This window comes from Vanessa tameamea, chromosome 8 (assembly GCF_037043105.1).
Source record: "Vanessa tameamea isolate UH-Manoa-2023 chromosome 8, ilVanTame1 primary haplotype, whole genome shotgun sequence".
NCBI lineage: Eukaryota > Metazoa > Arthropoda > Insecta > Lepidoptera > Nymphalidae > Vanessa > Vanessa tameamea.
Genome location: NC_087316.1, coordinates 2,501,535 through 2,523,393, shown reverse-complemented (window position 1 = coordinate 2,523,393; position 21,859 = coordinate 2,501,535). Strand labels below are relative to the sequence as shown.

The 21,859-nt window shown below is 32.5% G+C and overlaps 1 protein-coding gene across 1 annotated transcript; it reads right to left on the bottom strand.

Moving 5' to 3' along the window:
* Nucleotides 1–207: 207 nt before the first annotated feature.
* LOC113396326 (guanine nucleotide-binding protein subunit alpha homolog) lies at nucleotides 208–20,277 on the bottom strand. The gene is made up of 3 exons (XM_026634232.2): nucleotides 19,540–20,277; nucleotides 6,007–6,275; nucleotides 208–705 (listed from the first exon to the last, which is right to left on the bottom strand). Exons 1-3 carry the CDS (start codon nucleotides 20,038–20,040, stop codon nucleotides 348–350), a joined length of 1,128 nt encoding a protein of 375 aa, XP_026490017.1. The 5' UTR covers nucleotides 20,041–20,277; the 3' UTR covers nucleotides 208–347.
* Between the last annotated feature and the right edge of the window lie 1,582 nt (nucleotides 20,278–21,859).

The window sequence follows — 21,859 nt, the reverse complement described above, 5'->3', positions numbered from 1 at the left end:
ATCAAAAAGTGATCATCATACGAGTGCAAAATCTACATTTTTGGTCATAAATAAACAGATATACAATTATATCATTACAATATGATAAGACTATACATTGATTACCGTAATAACAAAATCGGTAAACGTGCATTTTTTACATACTACAGAAAGTAGGCCGTAGGCGAGGCCCAATAAATAAAAAAAAAAATCACGTATATTTTTGTCTTTTAAAAGTGCTTCTATGCAGACAACAGAAACAGGAATTACAACAGAACGTTAAAACATCTAGGGGAGACGGAAAGAGGAATTCAGTATTTTTTTTTTTTAATTTATCACAATTCAAAATGTTCTTAGTGTCTACCACGTCACTGCAACATTAGAGATTCGAGATTGCGATTAAGAATTGTGTCTTTGACTGAATTGAACACAACCTCTATGTTGTGCGTGTCTATGGCTGTTGTAAAGTGGTGGTATAGGGTTGTCTTTGGTTCCCTTCGAACGTTCGCGAACATATTGAGCAGGAACATTTGCACGTCTCTCAAATTGTGCGGGTCACCTGTGAACTGGGGGTAGTACCAGCGTATGTCCGTCTCCTTGCTGGCCACTTTCTTCGCGAGCAAATCTGACTTATTTAGGAAGAGTATTATAGAGATGCCTTTGAAGTTTACGTTGTTCACGATCGTGTCGAAAATGTTGAGCGCTTCTTCGAGACGATTTGTTTTCCTGTAACATTAAAATAAAAGGAATCAGTCAAGTGAATATTTTAACCTATAAGATAGTTAAAAATAAATGACCTGTTTAATAAAAAAGTTTAAATGTATATAAATTTTACTTGTTGTTTTTTTGTCACCTGTTACAAATCTGTGAACATTTAAGTTCGTAGATACTAACACACACATAAAAGTTCGTAAAAAAGATACATTTTGTTTATTACATTTTATAATATTTTGCTTTAATATAAAAACTATGTTATCCCATAATTTAAAGAACGTATTTTAATTATCGCACTAAATCATATAAAACTAATACTACGTTTATCTCGGTTCACTCATTCAAGGCGATGGCGAAATAGATCGAACGATGAAGCACAGGATTAACACAGGGTGGATGAAATGGCGGCAGGTTACGGAAACAATTTGTGATCCCCGTATTCCCCTTAAACTTAAGGGGAAGATCTATAAGACCATGGTCAGACCCGCTGTTCTATATGGATCAGAGTGTTGGGCTATAAAAGGGATGACTGAAAGACAATTGCATGTGGCGGAAATGAGAATGGTGAGAGGAATGTGTGGTGTTACGCGAATGGATAGAGTAAGGAATGAGTTCATAAGAGGAAGTTTGAAAGTGGCACCGGTAACCGAGAAGCTATCTGGAAACCGGCTGTCTTGGTATGGGCATGTTATGCAGAGGAATGAGGATCATGTTGTGAGAAAGGTTTTGAGAGGTTGGATATGGATGGATATAGAGGTAGGGGACGACCCAAGAAACGATGGATGGATTCTGTGAAAGACGATATGGTTAGAAAGAATGTTACTTGTGAGATGACGCCCGGCAGAGAAGTATGGAAGAAGACATGCTGCGCCGACCCCAAGTAAAATTGGGATAAGGGCAGGAGGATGATGATGACTACGTTTACTACATGTATAAGGTATGAATTCAAATAAACAAAAAACAAAAATTCAAATCCTTAATAGAATTAATTTGCAACTTTAAAAGTTATTTAATTTAAAAACAATTCATGCTTACTTTACAAAAGAACATTACTCATAGTATGACTAAGAAATATTAATAAAATACCTAAAATATAAAATGGCAAAACATCTAACGCGGTGCCGAAAAAAAATCAGCTATACGTCAGCACGACCTACCTATGCGAATATTACAGGAAATAATGAGTACGTACTGAACGTGCTGGCCTTGGTATAAATTCCCCGATGTCGATTTTTTTCTTAACCTATGCCTGTTTATATTTTATTATTAATACACTGCACTAGAAGATTAAAACGAGGAGATTACGATTATATCGACAGAAGCTGAGTCTGCTACGTCACTATCGTATGGAGGTTAGAGAACGGATATTCGAGCAATTTTACATTAAAAAATTTGTAGTACGGAACAATGTTATGTAGACGATAAAATATTCGGAGTTCGTTTTCATTGATTTTCACACAGGATATCAATATTAGTTCGAGTATATTTAATTACCCATCTAGTTTAATTTTCGGAAATTAATGACTACTGGGTATGGTAGTTGACGATTCAAAAGAACCAGAGAAGAATATATGAACAATTTCCAAACTTCAGAGGATTTGATCAGAAATTACATTTGCTATTAAAGATGATTTACGTATCCGGTCTGTCCAGCTTTTGTTAGGTTTATAGTGACTGTAATACTATAATAGTATTACATTCAGTTACCAAAGTAACGCAATGTCAGAGTTAATGGCATCGCCTCGTGCGACTGCGTTACATTGCCGCAGTGCCGAACATTATTTAACAGAATGAAAACATTTTCAACATGTATTGCCGAAAAATATGTCCGGGGTGTCTGACGAGCTTTTATTAAACTTGTAATGTTTACTTGTTAGTGTTTTGATCAAGTCTTACAAGATGGTTTAGAACCAGTCCCTCTCATTCTACGGAAATGAAATTTTAAATATTGCTTCAGATCCGATGAGAATGCTTTTTTATGGCAATTAAATCAGCTCATTTAACAACCAGTATTTCCTTCAGACAAAGGAACCCCTCATTAATCAACAGCATGACATGAGATTTTGTATAGAAAAGCTTGGTTTTTAAAATTATTATTTTTTTATGGAATATGTCGACTACATATGAGACACCTGATGGTGAGTGGTCATCACCGGCCATAGACATTGGCGCCGTTTTTTAACCATTCTTCATATCTCCACTGCGCAATCATGGGACCTAAGTCGTTATGCCTTAACTCCCTTGTGCCTGTAGTTACACTAGCTCACTTACAATTATAATCGGAACACAACAATACGAAGGAACTGCTTGGCAGAATATATGGTGACTGAGAGGTACCTACCCAGACTCGCTTGCACAAAGCCTAAGAAAATATTTTTTTCTATCAATTTATAGTCTCATTGAAATATTTAGAACATTGAATGATAAAAAACGTATCCAATCCTATCACTGATTCCTAAATCATATAATTCATCCAGTAATTTAAATATTTCCTGATCAGTCACAGATAATCTGTGACACCGATTGCATAATCAAACTTGCTCAAACTAATCAATCCACATACCTGCCTATATTTAAAATATAACGTAACTTAGCGGTCGAGAACTGGCGTGATATCTTTGATGAAGGGACTTTTTATCTTATATTTACGATGCCGTAACCGTTATATATTTACGTACCAATAAAAATATTAATGACACCGTTAAAAAAACATTTGAACTGAACGCGATAGTATTATTTACTTTTGATTTTATTCACACCATATGATATACATGTGCATGTCGGGGCGTACTTTGGAACGTACATACTTTTTATATACACGCGAGTCAGCTATTGCTGACTTACGACATTCTGACTGATGACAAAATTATGTATTATTTTTTTGATATTTATAGCTAAGTAAAATAAATAAAAACTAACGTAAATTTTTATTGGTTGACGAATTATTAAAAAATATTTTAAAATCGGTATCGCATCAGCATTCTAGATGGCCAATCTCACTGCAATGCCGTTCGTTGACTATTTTCCTAGATAACCTAGACTACTACATTACAAATAAATGTATGTCATATCACAGTATATTTATAAGTTTATATATTAAAAAAAAGAGACGATTTCTGCCAGTTCACTCTACCGTAAACCGCGTAAAAGAACTTAGTTCCAAAAATGTATGATTCAATCAATTCAACTGTACGATAACAAAACGAATTACTTTTCAAATAGACTTGAGTACAATATCAATTATAACCGTTACATTGTAGAGATGTAAATAAGATTATCTTTAGTTAAAATGATCGTATGGTTTTATTTTAGCATAAATTAATTATTATTACATCTGAATTATATGAATAATAAATAAGACAAGGTGTCTTATGAGATAAACAGACGTAACTCAAGACAGATGGATAATTAGTATGACCGACACTGCAGTCGAATGGATTATAGTATTCGCACGACCGGCCTGCGGATGCGAATTAGCAATTCATAAACGTTTTGATTGAGAATACAAATATAATATATATATATATATATATATATATATATAATTAATGATTATTTTAATCGTCGATGTGACATAATCAAAATATACTCAGTGTTGCTCTTGCGAATGGTCGTTTTACAAGTTAAATTAAAGGTAAAGTTACCATCTGTTCAAATTCAGCGATTCTGTAAAAAATCCCTTCGTATCTCACTCATCAAACTTTGACAACCGTTTTACGGTGTTACGGCATTTTGATACGTGTATTTTTTATTATAGTCTATATCGCATATCACATCCCGACATTTTAAGCTCGTCATCTGCGCTGATTTTCGAGATTCTTGTTACAGACCTACTGAATGTAGATTCTACCGAGAAGAACCGACAAGGAAATCAGTAGTTAATCTTTTCCGACAGTTAAACAGGTAACACAATTAATTGATGAGTCTTAATCGAATTCGTGTTCAAATGAAATATAACGCCAAACAGTTCACTTTGTATTTTGATTTTAAGGGTATGTCTGTAAGGGGAATGTCTATAAACGGCTTCTTATTAAAAACAAGTAATATATAACAGAAGAATAACGTCATAAAGACAACTACATTTTGTTTGTAAACGTTTATCTAACTACCCGCAGTGACACAACGCAAACAAACTCCGAACATTTCCTCCGAATACAGACCAACTCTGGGACATTACTATACTCCTTCACTTGTTACTACTGCAAGTCAAAAGTTTTATCTGCTGTTATTGTGTTCATTTCTCCAACGTCTTCATTGTGTTAGGAAACATCGTTCATAAATTAATTCAATACACGCATGTACTTATTCATTTAATCAAATTTGAAACTTTGTGGTACGGCTTTGTGCAAGCCTGTCTGGATAGGTACCGATCACTTATCAGATATGCTACCGCTGAACAGCAATTCTTAGTGTTGACTACAAGTTGTGTCCGGAACACAACTTGTGGGCTAAGTGGGCATATGTCTATGGGCGATGGTGACCACTTACCATCGGATGGCACATTTTTCTGTATACCTAAATTACAAATAAAAAACACAAATTAACCACTTAAAAACCTAATAAATACTTGTTACCTTTTTTTTATCGAAAACGCGATTTAAAGTCGGCAGTAATGGCCCAGTAGCTGGAACATATGAATTTAAACAAGAGGTGCGGTTTATGTGATTTATTTGTGACTAGCTGTGCCCGCGACTTCGTGCACGTTTTCATTTAACAAATAAGTTCAGTTCACAGATTTTACTATAACTTATTAATTCTGTATTAGGCAGCTTATGTGATATTAACTCTTTGTTGGGAGGCACCCGACGTGACCGAGTGGTGGCATGCGCGAGGCTGTGCGCAGTACTGGACAGTATTTGGACATTACAGCGTGGCTTTATTATTATTCTAAAATAAAAATAGCCTAAGTTACTCCTTATTACATCAGCTATCTGCCAGTGAAAGTCACGTCAAAATCGGTCCAGCCGTTCCAGAGTTTAGCCGGAACAAACAGACAGACAGACAAAAATTGTACAAAAATTGTTTTGGTACATGTACCGTGTACATATGCATTCAGTAAAAAGCGCTTATTTTAATATTACAAACAGACACTCCAATTTCATTATATGTATAGATTATAAATTCATCTTGTGCTCAACGGTGATGGAAAAAAACGTGTCGGATGAAATTGTTCCACATGAGTACCATTCAAACACCAACCCGTATTGGAGCAGCATAGTGGAATAAACAGGAAACCGTGTCCTCGAGAGGGGAGTAGGCGATAACTTTATTAGAAACTAATTAATAATTATATTGAACGCAAATCAAACATACCTATCTTCAGACAGGACCTGATCGAACTCTGACGAAGACACTAAGAACAGTATCGACGTGACAGAATCGAAGCACTGCGTCCATTTCTGCCGTTGCGTCCTCTGACCGCCGACATCGACGAATACGAATGGCACATTGTTGATATTGATGGTACACTCCGTGATGCCCTTAGTGGCTTTCCGGCAGTGAAGGATGTCTTGATGAGAGGGCACATAGTCCGGCCGCGCTATACGCTCGAGCTCCCCAAAGAAATAGCTCACCGAGTCACTCTGAAAATAGAAAAAAAAAATTTTAACTTCTATAATATACCTACTTAACTCACAATAGTACCGTTTATTAAACATCAGCTGTCGTCTTCTGCTATTTATTTTACACGTAGTGTATGAACACTTCATACCGTACCGTTGTCAGATTCGTCACAAAATCAGTGACAATACCAATAATAATCGATTCGATAGTTAATACGTGATAGATGGTCTGAAAAAGATTCATTACGAACAACACACTGACAGAGATACGCTTTACCAGATAATAAACGGGAAGAAATTTAAACCATTGACGCAGCCTGAGCTATTGAATAGAAAAGATAAAGTATCGAGGCCGATAATTTTACCGGATATCTATTGTGTAGTAAATCTAAGTAGACCTTACAAAAAAATACAATATACTAGAATATCCGAAAAGAATTGAATTGTTAAATAAAACTGTCATTGCTACATATATTTCATAGTCATGTACATTTTAATTAATATTAGAACTATATAACAAGACTGCAGACCCCGTTTGCCCTAAAACGTCTGGATTGAAACATGCAACGTTCGGGAAAATCAATACTAACTTCCATTGAGGTTTGAAGTTGCCAAAAGGCATTACTTATATTTACATTCATTTAAAGTTACATTCACACATCGAAAGACGTTTGTAGGTAAACGAGATTCAAGTGATATTACGTGCGAAAGAATTTTTATTTGTGACATTCAAATTGCAGGACCGCATTAACCTTTTAACTTCAAAAAATATAATGGTTTCCGAGATTGATATAATAAAAATTCAACAGCGTTCTTAGTGAACTATATGTTACTTTTTATATTAAATCACAATGACAGGAGAGCGTATAAACTTTTTCACAGGAATAGGGCTAGTAAATAATCCTTAAAAAGTCAATGCTCCGCAAAACGTGGGATTTAAGATGCGAGTCTGTTGTGTCTGCAACAATGCCCCTTGTTTGACTTGTTAAACGTAATGTGTAATTCCGTTTAACACAAAAAACTTAAAAATACAAATGAGGTTGCGAATAATTTGAATTGACATATAATGTCAAAAAAAGATACTCCAAGGAATTGTAACATTGAATAACATTGTGTGTAACATCTTTATAAGTTTTTTTCCTTTGTTTCTAGATTATTCATCATCATCATCTCTATCGATCTATGTGTGTATATTAGGATTTACGATATCACAGTATTTTAAAAATAAATTGATCTCGACTCTGATCTTTGAAATATTTTTAATCCAAACCTAATCGGTTAACGTCTGAACGAGACTAAGTACAAACTAACGTATTAGACGCACAATAAACAGCATACGGTTAGAATTCTAGTGCAAGACGATTAGCCTAAATGAGCAAAAATAAATTGAATGAACTCGAAACCGTTCGTACCTTACAACGCATTTCATTGAATATCATCTTATTCAGCCTTCAAATCATTCAGATCGTCTTCGCGTACGACATACCTACCTATCTAATGTCTCTTTGTTGACCGAACAATATTTATACAAAGAAAACGTTCACTCATATTCGTAGATATTTAACGAAGTAAAACCAAAAGCGTTGAAAGAAAACAAACATTTGCAGAAGGTATTTCCTTGAAAACGACAGACAAAGAAAATGTTGGAATAATTTAAGATGCTGTTAAGTACAATAAAGTAAGCGTTTAAGGCAATAAAGGATGTCATGTTGATGAGGTCACACCTACAACCAGTGGACTCGACGTTCACAATGAAAACTGACGGCCCAAACACGGCCCAAACTGACCAGTCACTGCTCTAGTGCGTCACGTAACTGCACCGTGTATCAATGTTATGATATTTTCACACTGTAATGCAAATATATAGTACGCAAATGTTTAACGGTTAAACATTAGAACGTATAAAATGTTAAGACGTATTGGCTACCTACATATATATACTAAGCAAGATGATTTTTTTTTCACTGTTTATTTAACATCATTTTCTATGAGAGACATTTTCGTTAGTGCTTTCACTAACTTAGTTCATTTAATGCAAGAATTTATGTTGAAATAATTACCCGTGATGAGTATTTTGTATCTAAAATTTATTAAAGAATGGGCATAAAAATTTCAAACTAAGTTTAATCAAAAAAAAATTAACTGCGACACGGCAAACGGGTAAATACAAAGCATATATTTGCGACGGTGATAAAATGCAAGTTAAACAATCTTATCGATGGTTGAAACACTTTCCTGTTTTCAACAGCAACGAACAGGTGAATGTCGGCAAAATTGATAATATCAAATGTCGTATTTTAAAACGAAACGTAAAATATAATTCTTCAAATTCTACAATCAAAGAAAACATCTTTGACTATGATATTGAGGGTGTGGTTCGGTTCAACAGTAATGACAAAAAGAGAGAAATCATAATAGACGTATTTAATAAGACCGTTATTATAAGAACAGAAATCCAAACATCGTTAATACTGGTTAGTTATTAATTATAAACATAAATGAATATACAATAGACTTTTTTAAAAACAATTGAAGTAAAAAAACGCATATTACATCATATTTAAAAACAGAACATATTTGTTCATAATATATCAAATAGGTAAATAAAAAAAAACAAAGGAAAGACGTTAAGAGGATGTTTTGATGGAATAAACACGAAGCGTATATTTAGAAAACGTGAATGGATTAAAATAGCACTTACGACGAAATCATTTACATGTAAATAGACTGATTTTTAAAAAACATAATTAAATCGTTACATTTATTCGTACATCGCGTGAATTCGTTGTAATTATCACAATACTATTTTTTATTTATCGATATAAAGTAAACTTTCGCTCTCGGAACCATAAAAGACGTGGCCGTTTTTATGATTATTGAGGACTTGAAAATAGATCACCTTATGGTAGAAGATCCACTGCCCATAGACATAGGAACTGTAAGATATATTAACCAACCGTTACATCCCCTTCCCAGGGAATTAATGTCCCTCGTGCCTGTAGTTACACTGGCTCGATCACACCTCAAACACAACACGACAATGCTAAGCACTACCGTGTCGCAGTAAATGTGATGAGCGGGTGTTACCTACCCAGACGAGCTCGCAAAAGGCCCTTACACCAAGTACCGATAAGTAAGAATGAAAAATACACTTCCGCACTTAGTACGAAGTACACTAATGTTAATTATAGTGTTAGTTATATGCGCAACCAAAGGGTTAATAGCTAGTCAATGTCATCACTACGAAATCAGTACATCCATTGTTCCAGAATCATGGATTCTTCTGCTAATGGTCATAATTATTCCCTATTAACCGATTCAATTAACATCATTGAATGGAACGAATGCACCTAAAACAAATTCAAATCGCTATTTAATTGATAACAATCTTATCTTATGTTGGAAATCATAGATTACAAAATAGTTTTACGTGTTAATTGTAATAAGTGATTATTGTGAAATAAATGACGATAAGCCCGAGTCGAACCTTTAACTGGGAAGGTGTAATGACTAATATATTCATATTATATGTATATTCTATAACAAAACGAATTGAATAATCTTATAAGCTATGATGAAATGATTTGTAATAAAGATGTGCTTTGTTCGGTCTAAATGACCTCTTTCCTGCGTTATAATTGGTTTAATTCAAATTCAGCCTGTCCAAACTCGAATGACCAGCTTAGAGATCTACTTAATTCACCATAGTTGATCATAATACCATAGATAATATTTTTATGCATAATTCAAATATATAATTTACATTATTTGAATATTATAAAATAATCTCTTTAAGAGATTCGGAGCTAGCGAAGAATTCAAATTAATTTTAATTAATGCAACTAAGAAAAATGTAATGAAACATAACTACAGTCCGATTCTTTTGAATGCCAAGTCAATGTTCTCTTACTCAAAAAATTGATTTTAACTTCAAAACTTTGATTCCACTGTAACTTTGCACTACATGCATGCCAAAGGTTCACTATGAAAGCACCATCAGCACCATACCTACATACTGAAGTCTAGCTGTGTGTAAATTTTTGATATAATTTTGCAATTTAAACCCAATAATATATAAATTAATCTAACTCATCTTATTACTGATCTCAATAAAACATATCTACATTGTATAAAACAAAGTCGCTTTCCGCCGTCTGGACAGTTACGATCTTTAAAAATACGCAACGGATTTTAAATGCGGTTTTTATCAAGAGGAAGTTTTATGTGTTTATATGTCCAAAACATGCATATTACAGCAGAGAAGAGCCGTGAATTTAAATATTCCAAGTCGATAAATTAAAAAAAAAAATCGTTCTTCCATTTATAAGTTGTTTAAGTAATAAGTACGGTACCCGTGTGAACCCGCGACGATTAGCTAGTAAATCATAAACATCAATTACGAAATTAAGTACGATAAATTAAGTTTTCTTACATTTATTTATTTACATAACATTAATCATATTAAGTTCAATCCAATTATGAATTTATAGTCACGTAGTTGCATGAAACCGACCTTCAAATGATTGTCAAGAAAGCAACTACAATAAAATAGCACAATAACCAAAGGGTCTTAAGTACGTAGTACGTAAATACATAAAACGATACAAAGTTAGTAAAAAAAATTTAATGACTTGATCTTATATCATTATGTATTTGGATCAGGCAACATAGATACAAAACAGGTTTAAATAAACGTATTAACATAAACATATATAAAACTTGTTACTCATTTCCACGGTTATGTAAAATTAAATTACACTAATAGTGAATCATTTTTAACAAACGAAATGATTCTATAATGGCAAAAGCTATGAAATCATACGGATAATTGTCGTTGTATAGTCCTGCGCCATTCATTATAATACCTAATGATAGAGTATGGACATGATCCAACACTGTCATATTAAAAATTACGCCCGCTCGTCCAATAATCATAAAATAAAAGGCTTCTGCTATTGGTCGATTATTATTTCCACGGTCACGATTCAACAAAAAGAATTATGACTATAAAAATGTATATTTTACCTTTATCTGCTTGGTATGAATTATTTCTTTTGAGAGCTACTCGCTTTACAAGCGGGCATCATAAAGCTTTGAATTGTTTATTATCATACAATTTTTTAGACATATAATATATTGATGTTTTATTTCGGCCTGATATATAAAATCTTATGTTAAAAAATACTCTAATATATATATAAGGCTAAGTAGTTGCTAGAAGACCATAGAGGATAAAACTACGTGTTAGAATTTGTTAATTTTCATGAAGGATAATAAATAATTTGAGCGTATTTTTTAACCTATAAACGATAACACTATTTAAATAGGAAGAAACAATTCACTACTGGGTATCTTTCCGCTTTTTATCGGTAGACTCTACATTCCGATCGGTAGTAGGTTTACATTTAATTTAAGAGGTGACTAAACGCCTTTATCCTTGATCGATTAGCCGTTATAAGTTTAGACGTCACAATAGGCGGATAAATATGCGGCGCGGTAACCTCACACCCCCGGTGTCCTATATTTGCAGAAGAAAGTGTCACAGGTCAATTCAGCACAATTCGTCTCGCACCGAATTGATTTATTTAGAGACAGAGGGGTTGCGTCGCACTTTACGCGTATCAATTACGTAAATAATATTTAAAATGATAGACTACAAAAATAGGCCGAAGTTTCATTTAGTATTTTTGTTACTTAATACATCAATATAAATTAAAAATCTTGTTACATAGATCTTACGAAAAAAAGCTAATAATAACAAATTAAGAAGGTACTTTGCATATTTATTTCTATTACAACTTTTAACATAATTTGGAGACGAATAAGATGACGAATACGATTAATGTTAACAAATTTAGCACGTCTGGGTAGGTCCAACCCACTCAGATATTCTACCGCCAAACAGCAACTCTAAGTATTGTTATGTTCCGGTTTGAAAATTGAGTGAATGTTGGAAAATGGACAAGGGACATTATATCTTAGCTCTCAATGTTGGTGGGGCATTGGTGTGATAAGGAATAGTGTTTATTTCTTACAGTGTCAATGTCTATGGACGGTGCTGACCACTTACAATCAGGTAGCCTATTAACCCGTTTGCCTATTACATAAAAAAGTAAAAAATAACATATGTATACTAATTTTTTTTTTTCTGTTAGTATTTAAATCAATTGAATCATTTCACGTATCTAGGCCTTAATAATGTAACAAATTATCAATAAAAAATACGTCCACGCTTTTTTATCTTGTATTGAATAATATGACATATTTATGAATATTTTATGACATGGGCTTTAAGTTTTTAATAGGCCAATTTAAAATAACTGTCGAATCTTATTATAGAAACGAAGGATGTATTAATTTTGCGGAGTCAGAAACAAGGCGTTATTAGTTTACCTTTCCTCCTCGTGTCTTTTAAATTATTGCCACCGCTTCTATCCAAAAGATCTATATTATTGTGAATAAACATATTGTTGGAAACATATTGAGAAGCGACTCTTAAAATATAAAGTCTCTTAAAATATAAAGCTTAAAGAATCGCCTCGTAAAAAAGATCGCCATGATTTTGGTGCGCTTATCGTTATAAATCTTTAGTCCTGCGTTAAATATAGTGGTTGTTTAATTTTTTTTAAACAAAACATGTAGTAATTATGGGTAGGAAGGGACCATACATTTGCAAGACTATAATTTCGTATAAAACCAAACCTAACAGTCTAACAGCTATCTCTCCGAAAAGGTAAGAAGACTACAGCCCAGCAGTGGGACATAGTCTATTACTTTATAAGCAATCTCAAAGCAAACTATAGACCTCAGACACAAACGAAATATAGCAGGTAATGATAGGTTGATATTTGCACATGAATATATTAAAAAGTGCATTTTTTTACATATACGAATATTATAAATGCGAAAGTAATTAGATCTGTTTCTCTGTCTGTCTGTTGCTCTTTCACGGCCAACCTACTTAATTGAATTGGATGAAATTTGTTACGAAGTAAGCTTGAACTTCAAGAAAGGATGTAGGCTTTCAATTCAGATGCAGAGCCAAACTTAACTTGCCATCCGAGGCATGTAACTGCAACACTGCCAAACTTCAGACAACTAAGATATTATTGACATTAAAACCCAATTTATTTTTTATTGACTTCATCCCTGGGTTAACGAATGACGCCCTTGTACGCTAGCCTACTCCAAATATACGGATAGATAAAAATAAAAGCGCTACATCCTTGTAATTATAAGTTTAAGTTCGATCATTATGTCTCATTCTTGGCTAAAACGGAAAAACGAATGTAATACTCTTCTAATTTTAAATTAATATTTATAATCTGCTTTAGAAGTATGCATTATGAATATAGCATGCATTCGATAAGAATGCGCCTTAATAGTTAATAATCACTTTTGTAAAGTTTTGTGTTGAAGATAAACTTCGATTAACGTCATGTTAGCCGGATTCTAAGAAACGGTGCGTCAATTATGGAGCCTATGTTTTCGTCTTCGAACCCATACAACTGAATAAATTAAGACTAAATTTCTTGGAATTCTTGGCTTAAAACGAGGGGAAAAAACATCGACCGGTCTATTTTAAAACTTTGTATAACATTTTTTTATTTTAATTAACAAGACTCACAGAAATACTAAAGATATATGATCTTACACGATTTTTTGTTATTCTCTCATTGAACGTTACAGTAACCAACATAACGCGATAAATATATTTATAAACTTTAAATTATACAAAATTTCAGTGACAATAAAAAAAAAAAAAAACCAGTTGAATTAACATTATTTACACTACCAACACCAAGCATATAAATATTAAGATAGTTTATTATCTAACTAACCTTTCGAACTATAGTCTATTGCAATAGAAGAAAAAAATAAAGATAAACAAACCTTAGCTTTACGTAATACGTCTAATAATTCAACTATATTGTACACACTAACAGTTTTTGCTTAATATATATGAATTTATAATACTTATACTAATAATAATAATAATTAAATAATTATTTATAACACAACACCATTCCACTTAACTACTTACATCCACTCCAATTTAAATTCCAAAGTTCCGATAGCTGCTTGGTCGACGTTTGAAAGCGTCATTTTTTCGCAAATCCATAAAAAAACTCTCTCGGCCAATGATATGGCGTTAATTCGATGTGAATGTATCTATGTTGGTTCTTGTCTTGTCATGTCTTATGGTTTGAATAGGCTATAGATTAAGGTGAAATAAACTCCTAACTTTCCCCTTAGCTGAAGAAAAACATTCGTTTTAATATTTCCAACTAATACTAAACGCTTAAAAGAACGGAGTACTTTAAAAGCTATCAATATCATATTATATAGTTATAACACTGTTAATAATATCGGAAGCCAATGGTCATATCGTACACAACTAGTTCTTAATGAATGCAAATTTAATTCTAGAACTGCTGCAATGCGTCGAGAATTATTTCATCGGTCCTAGGGCTTAGAACAGGAATAATTTACTTTCCTACTAAATACTTATCAACAGAAATAATAGAATTATTAACAATAAGGCCCTAATTATGCACAAATAAACTTAAAAATGATTACTAGATTACTGATTATGCAAAATTTAAGTGCGTTTGGTGAGAATCGAAACCAGATCAAGCGCTTGGAAGGCAACTTTGCTGACCAATACACCACCAACGTTTAATAGTAATTGATATATAATTCCTTTTATCTCTGCTTCATCACGAGTTTAGGTAAGTTTATGTCTTATAAGATAAGTCTGTTCGTTTATAATGAGATTTACATGTTTCGTACGTTTTATTGTATACATGAAAATGCCATTTCATGTTTGAAAAGAACACGTGCGATTTAAGTTTGTTTTTAAATATGTTAATATTCTCAAATTCATTGGTATCTTAATAAATTGTATAAAGATTTTTAGTTCACAAATCTTTTAACGTTTTGAATATAGATACTAACTCATTGATGATCGACGATATTTGATGAAAATCACAATAATCAATCTTAATAAATTAATAATCATTAATACTTTGCTCCTCTGTAATTTCATGCCAAAAGGGATATTTATTACTTTGCATTTATTCTGGCAAGCCGTCAGCAATGCGGACAACAGGACCATCTGTACTGTAGGCAACGTTGGTGCTCTATTGCGCATATGCGCACATCGTGTAGTAAAGCCGTTACACATAAACTAATATATCACGATCCACTTTAATACCTGACACGCTAGGTTCTGTGACATTCGTTGAACAGAAACTGTGTCGTTTGTGCAATAAAATATCAAGACACGCTACTCCTTTATCATGCAAGATTTAAAAGCTAGTCTGTTTAATAAAATTAAAATTTAATACTCTGACAGCCCTAACTGGAACTCGAAGCAAATTTAAACTTTATAACTACGAGGCAGAAACACAATAAAATAAATCCTTTGTTTTAAAAGTAATTTTATATGCAAGCATTCCTTCAATCAAACATTTTTATGGGAGTTAGAGATGAGAATATTTGTAAACAAATGCATATATTTTAATTATTTTTTATCATCTTACTAATCATATAAATTACTCAAAAGTACAGTTAAAGTAATGATTTTTTTTGGGTTCTTATTCATCTGTCATACATTTTAAAATTGAATCACATGTAACACAGCACAAACAAAACATTGCAAAGATGTATGTTTTAATGTCTGTTTTTCTAATAACGGACATGCTTTTTATGACAGTTCCTAGTTTTATACTAAGTATATAAAATGTTTAATAAGTTCCATATTATTTGTGACATTATCATGTCAACTAATCGGAGATAAATTTGTCAAAGCTTTCCAAACTTACAAAATGAACTTCAACACAACATTAATTTTAAACCTTTTCTGTAACTAGAAAATGCCGTTAAATATTTACAATTTGTGAGGTTTTCCATTCAGACGTTATCGGTTTTATTTATATTATAACGAAATTCAAGAAGGTAGCTGAAAAACTAACAAATTTTTAAAAATATATATTTTATAGCATATATTTTTTCCGATCGACTTTTACGAGCTGCAGTGCTATTCTGTGAGAATCTCTCACCGTAACTCACTAGTGAACGGTTGAAAACCAACACCGATAACCTATTTTAAAACGCGTATCCTTTAAATGTTAAGAACATTATAATCAATGTTGCAGTACGCATATAACATTCTGATATTTCACGTTCGTGTTCTGCGGTCAGTTTCGAGTTTATTCTAACAGAATAGGTATACTGTGAGAGGGAATAAAGTAATGCTGAGGAAGCACAAACAATGTTTGACTATCTTTGGAATTGATGTATATTTTTTTGTATTTGAAGAATCTTTGAACTTCAAATGATCGGTAATGTTGTTTTTTGTATTATCGATACGATATAATTAAACTTCACCTATCTTTCCATGTTGTTATGTCCATATTTATTCCAAATATACCATCACAATGTATTAAATCAATATAATTGATGGAAAAGAGTAACTACATCGGTCCCTGTCCGTTCATCTCGGTAGAATCTATATTGCTAATCTAAGGTAAACTTTTAAAATAACTTATGTTATAAAATCACGATGCAAAAGTCTTGTAAGACATGAATGACATTGATTTCGATTAGGCATTCCTCTATTTGATTTGTAAAAATGGTTTAGACGATCGATACATTTTAGGTGAACATTTTTTAGAAACTGAAATAGTTTATGCAGTTCATTTAAATTTATTTTCAAAATATTTTTATTTTAAGAAATTCTATAATAATTTTTACTAAACTGGGTTTTCGACGACGACACACAGAATCCTTACTAATGGAAATATCTGATCAAGATCAAAGAAAGATCACATTCATATTCCATCATTTCCACTTGATTTAAATCACTATAAACATACCCGTCATCAAACACGTAGATATTATAAAAAAGTAACATAATATTAGCAAAATGAATGAGGAAAATTCACGCAATTATTTTTAGTTGCAACCGAATTCCAAACTGGAGGCTTTTTTGGCACGTACATCAAATTTATTCTACACTTGATTACGTAGTCCATTGTGTACGAAATTATGTATCTATTTAATTGTACGTTTTTATCGAATGTACAAAAACGTAAAATTAAAAAAAATTACGTTTCATGTCCCATAACGTGTCGTTTCGCGTTTAACGCGAAGGTTAAGTGTTGTAATTGTTAATACATGTTTAAAACTGAATTGATAGTCATTAAACATGCCAACGTTATAGAGTAAAAGGGAAAAAGTAGCTGTTTTTTTTTTTTTAATAAATGCATATATTATTCTGTTTATATCCTATTGTTGGTTTTCATGGCTCAATTGATTTTTTAAAACACTGTTACTGTTACATAGGTACAAACAATATTCAACTGTTAGGAGGACTTTTGACAAATGTGTTCTGATTTGAAAATTGTTCGACAAATCATTTCGAGTTTCGGGGTTCGACGTGCTGACGGTGTAAGGAAGTGGTAGTTGTCAACTTACCATCAGAAGTCCTCATTCCGACACTGCCATTTTTGTGTTCCTATTTATGTGACCTGACCAATTTATGTGTTCCTATAAATTGGAAAATTTGAGCCCTGTTTTGTTTTTTTTTTTTTATATATTTATATAATACGCATTCGATCGACGTTAACAATTTTCTAGATCAAGACTTGCAACAGAACCAATATACTTGTGTAGACATGTATTCCCAATCTAAAATCGACGACTTCAGGTATTGCTTACGGGCATCATGTGTTCGAAACCTTGCAAGCGTAACGCATGACGCAACATCTATGACTAATCCAACGAGATAAGAAACGCAATTACAATTATTTCATTTATATATGATGACGTCATATATATATCTGCTTTAGCAGTAAAACTGTGCTATCAACTTGGCTGTCTAATAATATGTGACTAGCTGTTCCCTGCGACTCCAACCACGATATTTTTTCTTAGTCCAGAATAGATAAACTACAAAATATCATAACGGCCGGTTCCATCATGACAAGATAACAAACGTACAGACAAAGTTACTTTCGTATTTATACTATAAAATGTATACTATATCAACACTTAACTACAAATATATATTTTAATGGCAAATATCAATTTTTACATATGGCTACAAAATTAATAATTGCCTATCGTATAATTGGCATTCTTATATCTTGTTTACATTTTGGCTACTTATAAGGTAGCGAGCAGGGAAATGATAAATGTAAGTGGTCTGTGTTTAATAACGCAAGGAGAGGGGGGTAACTATATATTAGCAATGCTAAGAGCAGTAGAAGTGGGCTAAGTGCTAATGTACCACTGTTATATATTAATTTTTTATATCTTTTTTTTAATCTTAATTCTACTTAACTACTACTTATTTGATAATTTGTATAGAGACAAATAAAAGCTTTTCGTAATGTGAAGATTTTTTCTAAAACTGATTAATTGGCATTCGGCAAAACCAATTATACAGAGATGAAAAATAAAAAATGGCATGTATGTCTATTATAATTTCATAAAAAATTATTACTTGTAAGTTACTTAGACAGACAACATTTTGGGGCTGGAGGGTTAATCATTTAATGAGTTAAATTGCCTGAAAAAGCTAACACAACCGGTAACACAATTCATATCATATTGATATTGATGTATTTAAATAAAATTTATAAAAATAACAACAACAAAAAAATAGCTGGCATATCATATTCTATATTTAAATCACTTTTATTATTAATGGACTTCAAGTAAATTATGTAACTATATACTATATTAAATTATGACTAAATTTGTTTATATTTTTAACTTATACTTGAATAATAATGTCTGGTCTTTTTATTTAATAAGTAACAAAGTTCATTGATCAGGAGTAATAATAGTGTAGTTTATGAATCAAATCAAATGTCAATTAGTTTGACCCCAATAATTTTGAAGTATATTGATATCTAGAAAGAATTATAAACATTGAATAACACATTTAAAAGATGACACATCTGAAATAATAATGTTTTGTTCAATTTATTTTACAAAATATATCATGTTTTTTTTTTTATTTAATCACTGCATAGTTTTTTCCCGTTTTGTGATGGTGTCAATTTTTTTTTTTAATAATTCCTTTTTACTTCTTAACACAATCAACATGTTTTATTGATGAGGACCTTACCTAAGTCAACAAAACAATAACTATGCAAATCTATTGGAATATTCATTGAATCACCATATATACTTCAAAAGAAAAAACATGGACAGCACAATGGAAGCTATTACATGACTTTTGTTTACATGATAAACATGGGGCAGTACTCACCAATTGAAATTCCCTACGCCTGTCGTAGGCCCTCTTTATGGCTCTGTCTAACCACAGAGAGTGTATATGCGGTGCATAATGCATGAACAGTCGGCTGTCCAGCGAAGCCGTACTGTTAAAATGCAATGCTTGTTGACCGATGTCCAAATTTCTCGGGTTTTCCCAAGGTATCGCGAGCTTGTCCCGCGCGTCCACTAACACTTGTATGCCCTTCACAATGTTCTGATATATCACATGTTGATACTCGCGCACTAGTTCCGGCTCGAACTTCACTTTGTGTATTATCCTCATCTGTTTCAGGAATGTTGACTTTCCGCTTTCACCCGCACCAAGTAGCAATAATTTAACTTGCCGCCGTAGCGTCTGTTTATCTTTCTCAAGTATTCTGTCGATCTCTTTGCTTCTGTACCTTTGCTCGATCTCCTCGGGCGATAGCTTGAGACGCAACCAGCAAGTCAGAGCCTCGGTACAACAGGTACATGACCACAGATCGTTGGCCATTTTGCATGATTATCGACACTAACACAAAAGGCAAATACTAAACAAGCATTTATGAACACTATATAGAACGTCTATGATGTACATATTTTTAATGTTCCTTTTTATTCGATCTGATAATAATAAAATAAACTTTATATCCGGAATAAGACGTACACACGCATTCTACCCCTCCCAAACTCATTGAGAAAAATAAAATGAGAAATTGAATTAAGTGAGAGAGACCACAGATCTAAATAAAAGTATTGCCATAACAAATTTATTTTCAATTACAAAAACAACTATCAAAGTTTGCTGGTACAAGTATCAGTCTTGGCTTTCTACATCAACTTAATATGATGACAGTTTTCAAAATTGACAGTGTTACCTGCATTGTAAGTTGCATATTTAGTTGATCATTGTCACTCTAATATTAAATTATGAGGATAAGGTACTAAAACGGACTTTTTTTACCTACTTTCATGTTAGTAACTTAGTATTGGCAACGCCAGACCAGAGGTGGAGTAAGGTGGGGGTGACATAGGCACGATCTTGTGGTAATAGGGGCCATTCGCCTCAAAAATTTTGAAACTACTGATTTCGGATACAGTAAATACATTTTGGTCTTTATACATTTTAATTTCATATCTTTATTCAATATTCTTGACGTGTAATTTATGAAGAAATTATAGTATTCGATTATCTTGTCAAATGTAATGTCACTTTATTATGTACAATTCTTAAAGTTAATTAAAGCCAAGTTCTCTTATGGTTTTGTCATTTATGTATCAATTTAATTAACTTTAATATGTCTCAAGAGGATTCTGTCGATACTACACATTCATTTTCACAAGGCACAATGTCTCGCTATCTCCGACCTGACAGATTTGACATAGAACCGAATTCTAGCAATTCGGACTTAAAATGGACTCATTGGCGATTTACATTTACAAATTTTTTATCAGAAGAAATCTCCACTAATACTCCTGACTCTATGAAACTGATGTTGTTGGTAAATCATTTAGCTCCAACAATTTTTTCATATATTCGTGATTGTAAATTTTACGAAGATGCTATTAAATTACTTGATAGTATCTACATAAAACCTAGAAACGAAGTTCTAGCACGGCACATACTAATTACAAGAAAACAGCGACCGGAAGAAACAATTTGCGAATATTCACGAGCTTTGAAACTCTTGGCTCATGACTGTATCTTCCGAAATGTTACTGCCGAAGAACACGAACAACAAACGATTAGAGGAGCATTTATTGTAGGTATAAGTTCTCAGAAAATTCGAGAGCGTCTTTTAGAAAATATTACAATTACTATGGATGAAGCTTTAAATCAAGCTATATCATTAGAAACGGCAGAAAAAAATTCAGAAATAATTGCTGGTAACACAAATTCTTCGCAACTAAATGCATTTTCTAATAATATAAATGATTTTAATCAAAATGTGGCTGTATCTACTACACAACGGAGACGCTGTTTCTTTTGCGGTGGCAACATACATCAAAGAATAAAATGTCCTGCTTTTAAAGTCACATGTCAACTGTGTTCTAAACAAGGCCATTTTGCTAAGGTTTGTCGAAGCGGTAATCAACAAACTGTAAATGTTCTTACTACAGACACATCCTTACATTATTCACATGAAAGTTTCTTAGCTGCATCGCCTAGTAGCTTACAAAATGCTACCGTACCTATTTTTATAAATAATATACGCGCTGATGCCTTGATAGATACAGGAAGCTCCGTCAGTTTTATCAATAAGAAATTAGTACAAATAATGAATTTAAAAATAAAACCTTGTAAACAGACAATTACTTTAGCATCGTTGACT